The sequence below is a fragment of the Muntiacus reevesi genome, chromosome 18, assembly GCF_963930625.1.
Source record: "Muntiacus reevesi chromosome 18, mMunRee1.1, whole genome shotgun sequence".
In the NCBI taxonomy this organism is placed as follows: domain Eukaryota; kingdom Metazoa; phylum Chordata; class Mammalia; order Artiodactyla; family Cervidae; genus Muntiacus; species Muntiacus reevesi.
Genome location: NC_089266.1, coordinates 43720744 through 43733542, shown reverse-complemented (window position 1 = coordinate 43733542; position 12799 = coordinate 43720744). Strand labels below are relative to the sequence as shown.

Sequence of the window (12799 nt, the reverse complement as noted above, 5' to 3'; positions counted from 1 at the left end):
CTCCTGTTAGGAAATCATGTCTGTGAAAGTTTAAAAGGAACAAGAGTAACGTCTTTTACTGTCAATCTTTTAGAGTCAAAAACAACTGCCAGCATGCAGCAGTTTCTCCTCTTGTGGTTAAGTTGAAGCCTTACCCTCTGCCTTCAGAGAAAAGGAAGTTCTGGGTAGGAATGAAGTATACTCAGTAACTCTTAACTGTTTGAATGTGTTAAACATTAGACAACTTCATTGTCTTCAGGAAATCAGATGATATTTACAGTCAACTTGGTCTCACTGATGTTGAAATCATTAAGAATAGTTCTATATAGCTCCCTGGAATCCTTGGTATTAAGATGTAAATGCCAAGGAAATCAACTCCCACCATCTTTGAATACTTATCTGTTCATTCATTTGATGAATATGTATTGGGTGCCTCCTGTGGGTCAGAAATACTTCTGCGTCCTAGAAATACTGTGGTCAGGGAAACAGACCACTGCCCTCACAGATGTAATCTTTTCCTTCTGTGGCTAATCATTAGACTTCTGCCTCAAAACAAAACAAATAGGAGAAATCTAAATTCTTGTGTATTCGTTTTCAGATTTCACTTCCATTGTGTTCTTCATCCCTTGTTTATTTCTACACGTTTGACTTTCCTGCTTGTTGTGAGTAGAAATAGCTGATTAGGATGTCACTTGTCAGCTGGCCAGTCAGAGATGCCTCACGAGGTGACACCAGTGATGACATTGCACAGTCCAGGGCCTCATCTTTAAGCGTTGCAGGTCCAGAAACTCCATCTTTGTACATTATCAAAGGGGGGTTAGTTTGAGGTACTGGAGATGGTAGAAATACCGATATTCCAATCCGTGTACAGTTAATATTTCACTCCATAAAATAAATGTGTTGGCCATCACGTGCCTCTAATTAGTGTGATTCAGGGTCTCAGAGGGTGCTGACCAGAGCAGATCTCTGCTCTTTCAGAATAATGGGCCAGTCCTGGTGTCTAATTAAGATGCTGTTTGGTGAGGACCCTGCCCAGCTCTGGCCGGTGGGTGTCCCTTTGATCATTGCTACTGCAAGCATGGTCTGTGACTACAGTAGGGGCATCCTGACCTGAGAGCTGATGAAGAGTGCAGGAATCAGGCCCCACCCAGGCCTCCTGAATAGTCATCTGTGCTTTAACAGTATTGCTGGGTGTGATGCGTATGCACAGTAAACACTGAGGCACAGGGCCTTGGAGTGTACCTTTAGCACTTCATCAGCTCTCTGCCGATTTAACCCTTAGATGTGTTGTTGTAAATTGTTGTGGTTTATCATCAAGTTTTTAAAATAATTTTATTTTTATTATTTATTTTTGGCTGTGATGGGTCTTTATTGCTGGGAGGGCCCTTATCTAGTTCTGGGGAGTGGGAGCTACTCTTTAGTTTTGGTGCACGGGCTTCTCACCTGTGGCTTCTCTTGTCTTGGAGTGTGGGCTCCAGTAGCTCCAGCACGCGGGCTCAGTAGTTACAGCTCCTGGGCTCCAGAGCACAGGCTCAATAGCTGTGGCACCTGGGCTTTGGTATGTGGGATCTCCCCAGGTCAGGGATGGAACCTGTGTCTCCTGCATTGGCAGGTGGATTCTTTACCACTGACCCACCAGGGAAGCCCTAGCCTCAAGATTAAAATGCTGTTTGAAATTGCATGGGTTTGTTAGACAGCTATACAATGTCAGACAGGAGATTAATTGACAATCTCAAGCCACCACTTGTTCTAGCATGTCTTAAACATCTTTAATGCAACCATTTGTCTCTCATGGTATTTTTTTTTTTTTTTCTCATGGTATTTTGTTTTCAGATTTTTTTCTTTAAAAATAATCTATTAGTTTTGGATCACAAAATATAGGAAAGACACAAAGGGGATGCCTGTGACCACTTGACTGCACTTCCTTTCCATAAACTCTTTTTTAAAATCCCAGACCTAAAATAAATGAAAAAAAATAAAATAAAATCCCAGACCTGTGCTGCTCAAGCATCCTCTCACGTCCTAACAGGTGCAGAGTATAGTATCCGACCACGTGGCAACCTTAAACACACACCCTGCAGCGATGTGGGATCCTTTCCAGTTAAGTCTTCCAGCTCACTTTTGCCAGTATCGCAACTGCACTGGTTATTCCAACTATGTCCTAAAGCTCATGAACGAATAGGTCCCAAATGATGCCTGCACAGCCCTCCACTTTTTTTTTTTTTTCCTTTGGGTTCCACTTTTTAAAAGGCCTTTCTTAAACAGCTGGGCTTCCCAGCTGGCACAGTGGTAAAGAATATACCTGCCACTGCAGGAAACGCAAGAGAGGTGGGTTTGATCCCTGGGTCGGGAAAATTCCCTGAAGTAGGAAATGGCAGCCCACTCCAGTATGCTTGCCTGGAAAATTCCATGGACATGAGAAGCCTGGCAGGCTACAGTCCATGGGTTGCAAAGAATCAGACATGACTGAGCATGCATGCTTCTTAAATAGCAGTGACTAAGGCCCCTTGGCTATACCCAGTCTTCTAAGGCCCAGGCTGCCTGTGGCACCTGGATGGCAGCCCCTAGGGGTCCCCCACATCCTAGGGTGGCGATGGAGGAAGGGCAGGCCAGGCCAAGCATGAAGAATAAATAGTCAGTTTTATTGGGCTCAGACTAGAAATCCACGAGTCTTGAGGACCTCTGTGAATCTGTCAGTTTCCTTCCCTGTGTTCTTTTCAGCCTGCTTCCACAGCTTCATGAGCTGCTGCTTTTTCCGACAGTGAGTCTAGGCCTTCTCCTTTCTCTTCTCCTCCGGGGTGGCTGTTACCACCTGGTGGGACTTCCAGCTAGCCTCATGAGGTGTAGGCGAACTTCTGAATAGGCTTCAGACGTACAAGCTTGAGGGCCGCAGGACCCACCGTTGGTGTTTTCTTTTCATAGGGTGGCGGGATCCCATCAAACAGCTTGAGGCGGCCCGCAGCGGCCGGGCCACGCTTGGTCTTGTGGGCCGCCTGCCTTGCGCTGTCTGCCGGAAGGTGTGCTGGGGGCTCGGAAGTGGTCGGGGCCCCCAGAGGGCCTGCTGTTCACCTGCTTGCAGAGAAAGGCCGGGCACTCGCGCGTCCTTCTGTGGGGCTTGTCAGCAGCGCCGCTGCCCTCACATGCAGGGCCGCAGCCTTCCGGCCCAGAGCACCCGCTTGGCCACGACGGCTGCCAGGCGGCCCAGGAGGTGGCCTCGGCCAGCGGGCCCCAGGACCTGCCTCTCCATCGTCTTCAGCAGCCGCCTGGGAAAGCTGTTTCCAAACTTTTAAATGGTTGATTTCAGCTGATTTTTTGAGGATCTTAACTAGAAACCTTGGTATTCCTAATGGACCATACCAGGTTCTCTGTAGATCATTATTCCCACAGGATTTGAAAACACGGAGCGTACTTAAGACTCAGTGTGGAGAACTCAGTGCAGGGAAAAATAAAAGTTATTTCAGAAAACCAGGGCAGGAAGTCTTAGTAGCTCAGCAAAGAAAATAAAGCTATTAGTGCTTCTTTTATCTCCCACTTCCCCTCTGTTACCCATTTTCAAAACAGTCCAAAAATCTGTTTGAAAATAATTTGTTACTGCAGTATTACTTAAAATATTCCTTTTGTGTCCTGTGTGTGTGTGCACTCAGTTGTGTCAGACTCTTTGTGACCCCCCTAGACTGTAGCCTGCCAGGCCCCTCTGTCCTTGAAATTTTCCAGGCAAGAATACTGGAGTGGGTTGCCATTTCCTTCTCCAGGGGATCTTCCGGACCCTGGAATCGAACCCATGTCTCCTGCTTTGGCAGGCGGATTCTTTACCACTGAGCCACCTGGGAAATCCATTATAGTGTCCTAAGAAAAGGTTAAATCCCAAGCTGGAGAAACCTAAAAAGAGATGAAATAGTTTGAAAATGACTCAATTCTATTTACAGACAACCACTGTTAACATTTTGGTGTATCCTTCTAGACATTTTGTCAAATTGAAAAACTACTGTATATGCAACTTTATATCTGCTTTTTTCTTTTGGCTAGTGTTATATCATAAGCATTTATTATGACAAATTTCCCACATACAGTCTAATTTTTAATCCAGAGGTTAATTAAAATTACCTAGGTACTTATAGAGCATTTGTTGGTAGTAGGCTGAAAAGTATTGACTCAGATATGTCAAAATACAAAACAGAAGCAAAGCTCTAGAAGCAAAACTAAATAATCAACCACTAAGGGGAAAAAAGCCGCACATATATTTGTATGCACAAGACCACATATTTACATTGGCTTTTTAGTCATCTTTTCTCAAACAAGTCTTCACAAATTGTCTTTAAACACAGCACTCTGAAACTTGTTGAGTCCAAACTCACTTGAAATATAGTAAGAAAGAGAATTCATAAAAGTGTTTGGAATTAATAATGTTAAACTCAGGGAGCTTAATTAAAAAGTGTGTGTCACAGAAGGGCCCAGTTTCTTTCTGTCTAGGATTGCTTTTTTTCAAGATAGAGTGTGATGTAAATTTAATTTTGATAGAGAAGAACTGTTCTTATTACTAGAAACCTGGTAAATTATATGACTAATTTGTGCTCTCAAAAGCCAAACAAATGTAGGACAGGCTTTGGGGTTTTTTGTGTGTGGAGGGAGTCCACTGGGAGCTTAGTTCACTGACTAAAGATCGAACCTGGGCCTTCGCAGTGAAAGCACCAAGTCCAAACTACTGGACTCCCAGGGAGTTCCCAGGACAGGCTTTTATTATTACTTTAAGAATGTTTATTAATATTTATTCATTTGACTGCGCAGGGTGTTAATTGTGCCATGTGGGATCTTTGATCTTTTCGTGGCAGCCTGCGGGATCTCATTGCCTGACCAGGGATCAAACCCAGGCCCCTGCATTGAGAGCATTAGTCACTGGACTACCTGCGAAGTCCCATGCTTTTCTCATTGAGGGATATCCATGAAGCATTTATATTTGCAGTTATTTTACTTTATTTGCACTTGCCCCTATTATTCACAAGACTTTGAGACATTTAATTTTCCCAACGCCTCACTTGCCTCTCTGTACAATGAGGATAAGGATAGGACCTACTTTATTTGGCCACTGTGGGAATTAAAGGGAGAAATGTATTTAAAATGTTTAGCACAGTGCCTGGGACTCATGAACTGCTTAATAAACGTTAGCTGTAGAACTGATACCACTATATTATTATTCAGGGTGACCTCCCCTACATCTCCCCTGGCAACTGATTCTTGAAACGTCTCCTCTCTCTTCCAGCAGACTGGCCTTTTTGAGCTCTGATGGCAGAGCTTGTGGCTGTCCCACTTACATAAGAACTTAATATGTTTTTACTGTAGTTTCGTGGGCATGCAACTATCTCCTTTACTAGAATGACACAGTTTTCTGAGGTCAGGATCATGCTTTATTCATCTTTATAACCCCAGTTCCTGGCACATACTAAGGCTCAGTAAATATTGAATGAGTGCCTTTATGATTGTTATGGGGGTACTTTTGCAGACATTCTTTTTAGATTGTTCGTGGCCTTGATTATACGCGCCCTATTCACTAATGCAGATAATCACGATTTAAACATTTGTTTTGTCATGATTTGGTTATTTGTTGCTACATAATAAACTATGTCAGAGCATAATGGCTTAAAAGGCAGTCAGTCACTTGCTTAGTGTTCTGGGGACTGACTGGGGCTCAGCTGGGCAGTTCTCCTGATTTTGCTGGCAGCTCTCCTGTAATTGCAGTCAGATGACAGCTGAGGCTGGAATGTTCAAGATGGAATATTTACTTACCTGTTTGGAGCCTTAAGTGGTAGCAGGGCTCGGCTGGAATGCTGGCGTGGCTGGCTCTCTCTTCCCCCCGCCCCTCCCACTTTCCTCCCCTCTCCACTTGGTCTCTCAAGGATAGCCATGCTTCGTGAGTGGCAGCTCAGACCCCTCAAAGTGCAGAAGCAGAAGCTGCCAGGTCATCTCAAGGCTGCGGCCTGGAGCCAGCGCAGCTCAGCTCCACTCTGTGACGATGCACGGGTGACTGCGTTGCTAGTCACCGCCCAGCCTGTATTTTCACGGAGAGGTCTCTGCAAGGATCTGAGCGCCACAAGGCATAGTTTGTGGCTCCCTGGGGCCATTAATGTAATAGACTGCCAAATCATAGAGTAAAGTTTTCCTTTTAAAAGTTTAGTAAAAAAAAATAATAAAAGTTTAGTAAGCATTTTTTAAGAAAGCCTAACTGTAAGAGCAACAAGAAGGAAATGTAACAGCGCTTATGAGTCCATACGTGAAGCAGACAGTTCAGATTTTCTGCCACTTGACTGGCTTTGTGATGTGGGCAGGTTCATCTCTCTGACTCCAATAGGTCACTCACCTACAGGTGATTTCTTCCTAGGGCTGTGGTAGAATTTAAGTGAGAACATGGGTATAAGTACCTGGTACACAGATGTTCAGTAAGTGGGAGTGGCTGCTATATTGTTATTATTGCCATCATTGTTACTATTATTATTAATGACTTATGTCTTGGTATTAGTGTAAAGACAGATGGCTAATGCAGTACATTTCCTGTGAACCCAGAAGAAACATTTTGGTTAGCTTCTTCAGTTTCAGCTGACTGCTTTGTATCTTTGTCTTTTATTTTTGATTCCTATGTTCTTGTTAGCTAATAATATTTAAAGCCAGCCTCTAATGATTTTAGTTTCCTATAAGCAAAACAGTTGGGAGCATAACTTCTTAGATTAAAGTTGGAGGATAAAAATTCTTTTCTTCTGTAGTCGTGAAAATCCATGGTTCAGAGGAGATTCCAGTTACTTCATTTCCTGAAACACAGGCGTGTTATGTTATAGACAGAGCTACTATATATTGCCACTTAAGACCAGAGATGTCTTAAATCTACACAGGCTTTATGATATTTTAATAGTTAAAACTCTAGAGGAAAATCGTTATCAGTCCCTGCTGTCTTGGAGGGCTGTGAAGTATCTTTTACTAGCTTTTATATGGCTTTGTACTGTTATATAAGTTTATTGACTTTTTGAGAACTTCTGTTAAAACTTTAAAAGTTGCTTTGGAATTAGAATCCACTGCAGTGGAAACTTTCTAAGTTTTCACGGTCTGTTATACTAGAAGTTTTAGTAGAAAATTGGTTCTGAATATTGTTAATCAATATAAATAATGTATATCACATTTCCTTTTTGAGATCTTGAGTTGTATATCATTTGTATCCTTCTTAAATTTACTTTGTTACAAACTGTAACTGTTGTTTTGCCCTGAGTGGTTGTCTGCCACAGCTTTCTTTATGCAAGGAGGAGAAATACACATTGCATCAGGAAATGTCTTCAACCAATCACATAACTTACAAGTTTACCAGAATGCTTTAAAATGGGTTCTGGGGAACTTCCCTGGCAGTCCAGTGGTTAAGACTGTGCACTTCAAATGCATGGGCTGTGGGTTTGATCCCTAGTTGGGGAAGTAAGATCCCACATGCTGCATGGCCAAAAATGAAAAAATAATTTAAAAATAAACAAAATGGGGTCTGTATGCACTAAGCAGCTTGGGGCAGTGGACAGACCGTGAACCTTTGAGTCATGCTGTTTCTGGCACCGGGAGGCTGTGGGAAAGTTTTTTGGCTTCTTTGAGCTCTTTCTTCAATGTAGACAATACAGACCCATCTGTTGGGATGAGTGAACGAGCTGTCAGTGAGCACATTGGACCCTGGTGCCACATCAAAGACCAAGAAATTCACTCAGCAATGAAGTCCATATTTTAAAATTAGTTGTATAAAAGCCCAAGGAATGACCTTGATTAGTTACATGATTCGATTAAAGGTGACTGTAGCTTTGAATTAAGGGCTATTTTTGGGAAAAGAAACTGGTGCCAGAGGAAGTGTCACGTTTGAAACAGGGGTGGTCTGGAGTCTATGAGCCAAAAGGAGTCACATTTGTAATGAAATGACAGGAGGTGAATTTGGAAATGGATTCTCCCTTCAGTGCCTTCTGACTGCTTTGTGTTCAAACACTTCCTTTTTTTCTGAGGTTCTGAAACAAAACAAAACGTAGTGGGGCTCAGCAGCAGCAGCAGGAGCTTTTGAGTTCTTTCTAAAGAGGAAACAGACTTTACCTAACCAGTGCACTTCCTGTGTGTGTGGTATCCGTTGGGGAGAGATGCAGGACCTCGTTGGTACAGCCCTCGGCTGCAGAATTTCCTCTTGCGGGGGGGCGGGGGGGGGGCGGTTCGAACTGTATTTCAGAGCTCCAGTTTGTCATCTTCATTTATCCTGGTATCTGTGAGGTCTGTGTGAATCACCTTGTTACCACTGCAGGTTCTGATCCAATAATTCTGGGTAGGACATGAGATTTTCCATTTCTAACCATATTCCAGGTGAGATGTATCAAAATCCTAAGGCATTCTTTCCCTGGTTCTTTTTGAAAGGTCCTAAACACATACATGGGGCTTCTCTGGTGACTCAGACAGTAAAAAAATCTGCCTGCAATGCAGGAGACCTGGGTTCGGTCCCTGGGGTCAGGAAGATCCCCTGGAGAAGGTAATGACTCCCCACTCCAGTATTCTTGCCTGGGAAATCCCGTGGGCAGAGGAGCCTGGCAGGCTACATACAGTCCATGGGGGTCACAAAGAATCAGACACAACTAAGTGACTAACACACACACACACACACACACACACACATACACGATTGACTTAATTGCATTGAACAACACTTAATTGCTAGTTTTTATGTGTGTTAGGGCCTGATTCTCAGGCACCTGATCCCACAGTTGGGTGATGTGCTAAGGCAAGGACATTTTTAATATAACCCTCTCATTTTTTTAAACTTCGACTTGGATTTAGAAGTTCTCTAGTAACTTTACAGAGATTAATAGCAATTAAACTTAAGTTAGAATTTCTTTGTTGTTTATGATTTAAGAAAGTCTTTCACTTACTGCACAAATACTATTGTAACTTACATTAATGTTGAAAGGAGAAGACATTGTTTCTGTGATCTCCCCAGCCAATCAAACCATTTCTGCGCCCATATTTCTTTGTAGCCCTTAGATGTGGGCATTTTTTTGTTTTCACATGCTCGTGAACATTTCTGGGTAACTTTTTTGTTCTTAATGGTTTTATTTATTTTTTTGACTGTGCTGGATCTTCATTGCTACAGGGGCTTTTCTCTCGTTTTGGGGAGTAGGGTCTACTCTGTAGTTGTGGAGGGTGGGCATCTCAGTGCAGTGGCTTCTCTTTTTGCTGAGCACAGTTGGAGGGCCCACGGGCTTCAGTGGTTGTGGCTCCAGGCTCTGGAGCACAGCCTCAGTAGTTGTGGCCAACAGGCTTAGTTGCTCTGCAGCATGTGGGATCTCCCCTAATCAGGGATTGAACCTGTGTCTCCTGCATTGGTAGGCGGATTCTTTACCCCTGAGCCACCAGGGAAACCCCTGGGCAACAGTTTTGTATTCTGGTTTTCAGTTTTAGTGTTAGAGAATAGATAGAAAGTTTTCAAAATTTCTCTGCTACCTGTTGAAATATTGGGCTTTATCCATATTTTGATACATTCTTTTCTTGGTGGATTTTTCTTAGCCTCCAAATGCTCTTTCTAAGATCAAGTTAGCAGAGGGTTAGGGTAATAAACATAACATGTCTTAGGAAATTAATATGATAATATTTGCAAAGTACAGTATGAACTTCGTTATGAAGATGGTTAGATAGCATCACCAACTCAAAGGACAGGAGTTTGAGCAAACTCTAGGAGATAGTGAGGACAGGAAAGCCAGTGTGCTGCCAATCATGGGTTTGCAAAGAGTTGGACATGACTTAGTGACTGAACAACAATTGTGAGTTTGCTTTAATTCAGCTGACTTGCTTATAGTTAGAATTTTCCTGTTAAGTGAGAAAAGGTGAATTGTGTGTTATCTGTGTGCTTAAAAAGAAAAACTGGTATCTCTACAGACAGCTGACTTGTTTTCAGAATATCTGTGAGATACAGGATTTTCCTGTTGTATCTCCTAGAACAGCCATTCTTAATCTGGGCTTGTGGACCGAAGGTAGTGTGTCTCAAAGTGTGGGCTGCAGAGTCACAGGTGTGCTTGTGAAAAAGGAGGACTCTGCCCGTACATTCCCCTGACCCCTTCTTGAAGCTTGTTCTGAGGTGGAGCCTTGCCATCTAAACTATAACAGGTTGTCTGATACGTGATTCCTCTACAAACCAAGTTTCAGAGTTACTGCCCTGGGCAAGCAGTGGTTGGGATCTGAGGGACTTTGGAATCTCTGAAATTGAATCAGTTTCTTTTTGGTAGGGATTATTCATTTTTTCTGGGAAGGTCTGTAAACCTCTTATTGAAATTCACAGAGGACCATGACTCAAAGAGGATGACGTCATTGTCCCAGAGGTGTGCTTTGAACATCTTCTGCTTCCTGTGAACCTTTTGGAGTGTAAATAAATTCTTAGTTGTTTTTTGTTGTTTTTTTTTTACCATAATGAGGGCATTTTGTCCACAAAGTGATATATATATATATATTTTTTGTATTGTGCTTTTTTAAGCTATCATTTCTTTTCTACTTTTCAGTGAAATGGATTTTTTGGCAGGGGGGGTGCGGGCTCGTGGCATGTGGGATCTTAGTTCCCTGACCAGGGATCAAACCCATGCCCCCTGCAGTGGAAACATGGAGTCTTAACCACTGGACTGCCTGGGAAGTTCCAGTATAATGAATTTTAATCTCTTCCTAATCTGACTTTTTTATTTGGCACTGAAACATTACTATTTCCAAAAACTGCTTTGTGCAGATAATACTTACTGCTAATGTTTATTTATTGAAAACAACAATGTGCCATTTATTTTACCAAATGCAGGACATAGACTATTTAATCCACAAGCAACTCCATCAGGTGAGCATAATTATACTCATTTGATGAATAAGGGAATTGAGCCATGGTGTGTTTAATTATTAATGACTTAATCCAATTGACAGTCTGAGTGATGGGACCAGGGTTTGAGGCTGTTCTGTCTCACCTGAAGGCAAACGCTATGCAAGTCTGCAGATGAATTGCATTTGGTTTACCAATGACAGGAAGGTGATGTTGGGGTAGTGCCTTGAGATTATTATGAGTGATGCCTGTGGATCAGCCTTTCCTGGAGATTCTGAGTTTTTATGTTATTTTGTTTCAGATCAAGGAGAGTGCATCCCAGACAAGAGATGTCCTCAAACAGCATTTTAATGATTTAAAGGGAACGCTTGCAAAGCTCCTGGATGAGCGGTTGGTGACCCTCTTGCAAGAGGTGGACACCATTGAGCAGGAGACCATCAAACCACTAGATGACTGCCAGAAGCTGATAGAACACGGAGTTAACACCGCAGAGGACTTAGTCCAAGAAGGTGGGAGTCCAGGGAGCCTGTTAAATGCGGCCCATTCCGGTCGACGTTGTACTGGTTTCCCAGGGCACCAGCAGGCTTCCTGCTGTCTCTGGGTGCTTAGGCTGTTTGCACCTTGGGAAGGTTTGTGATAATAGGATAACAGGGGTACAGTGAGGTATCCTAGGGTGAGTTGCAATTCATGTACTAATTATAATCATTTACAAAGCACAGAGTAAATGATCTTTCTCATGGTTCTGTGATAACAGTCTCTCATTCATGGTTAACACAGCGATTTTGCGATCATTTTGAATATGTTCACATACTTTTCGGAGTGTTGACAGTTTATAGGATTTAATTCCACTGTTGTTTTTAGAAGGTTAAGGAGTAGGATTGGTGTTTACTCCTGAGATTGTAGTGGTTACTCCTGAATGTAGTTAGTTACTTTAGTTAAAGCATGCCCGGTTCTTCCCTTGCTAACTTCTGCCTCCGTGTCTGTCTACCTTCCTTCCTTCCCTCCTGTAGGTCTTTATCAGGTACATTAAAAAGGTACTGCTTCTGCCCTTTGGGGTTCACAGGTCAGCAAGAGGGGCGCATGTGGTGAGAGAGATCTAAGACCTCATGGGAGCACAGAAAGAAAAATGCTTAGCTCTGGAAAAGGGTGGGGTGGCTTCCAACAGGAGAACTTCCACAAAGGCTTGAAGAAATTCATCAAGCAGGCAGAGGAAGAAAAGGCGTTCCCAGCAAGACTGGAAACAGAAGTCATGCCAAGAATAAAGTGAATGGCACATCTGGGAGGTCTTGAATGAAGTCTTTTAGGCAACAGAGTTACACAGTCAGGTTTACATTAAAAAAAAAAAAAAAAGACTGCCCACAGTTCAGAAACTGTATTAGGGATTTTAAAGAACTAAAAAGAGCCCGATGAGAACGCCATGGCAGCAGTCCAGATAGGAAATGACAAGGGCAGGGACAGGAGAAGGTGAAGCAGAGCAGGTTTTAAGATTTTTTGGAGGTAGAATGATTGGTGATTTTACTGAGCTGTTCCTGTTGGTGGTTGCCCCGGTTATAGGATGGAGGAGGAAGAGAAGGGTTTGGGATGACCCAGGCCAGTGTGGTTTTAGATGACTGGTGAATTGTACCATTGAGTGACTCAGGACATGAAGAGGGAGGGTGAGTGGTTAGACAGTTGGTTCGGGGTATGTTGAGCTTGAAGTGCTGAAGATATCAAGAGCTGGAAATGTGGGTGTGATGCTAAGGAAAGATTCTACCTGGAGATGTGACTATGGCAGGGAGTAGTGTGTACACCACATCTGAATCCCCGGGAATAAGTAAAGTCATCAAGAGATAGCACAATATGATTAAAGTGACTCCGTGAGATGTTCATATTTCCACTCTTTCTCTGTACTTTCTTTTTTTTAAATTATTATTAGAGGATAATTGCTTTACAATATTGTGTTAGTCTCTGCCGTACATCAGCCCGAATCAACCATAGGTATGTATA

At 42.9% G+C, this 12799-nt stretch overlaps 1 protein-coding gene and 1 pseudogene across 1 annotated transcript in view; one reads left to right on the top strand and one right to left on the bottom strand.

The window, feature by feature from the left end:
• The window catches only part of CRLF3 (cytokine receptor like factor 3), a 41593-nt gene that overhangs the window by 3549 nt on the left and 25245 nt on the right, over positions 1–12799 (top strand). Inside the window, exon 2 of the mRNA XM_065910812.1 lies at positions 11115–11322. Coding sequence (XP_065766884.1) covers positions 11115–11322 — 208 coding nt within the window. The remainder of the gene's footprint in view (positions 1–11114; positions 11323–12799) is intronic.
• Positions 2548–3226, bottom strand: LOC136149404 (large ribosomal subunit protein uL13 pseudogene; annotated as a pseudogene).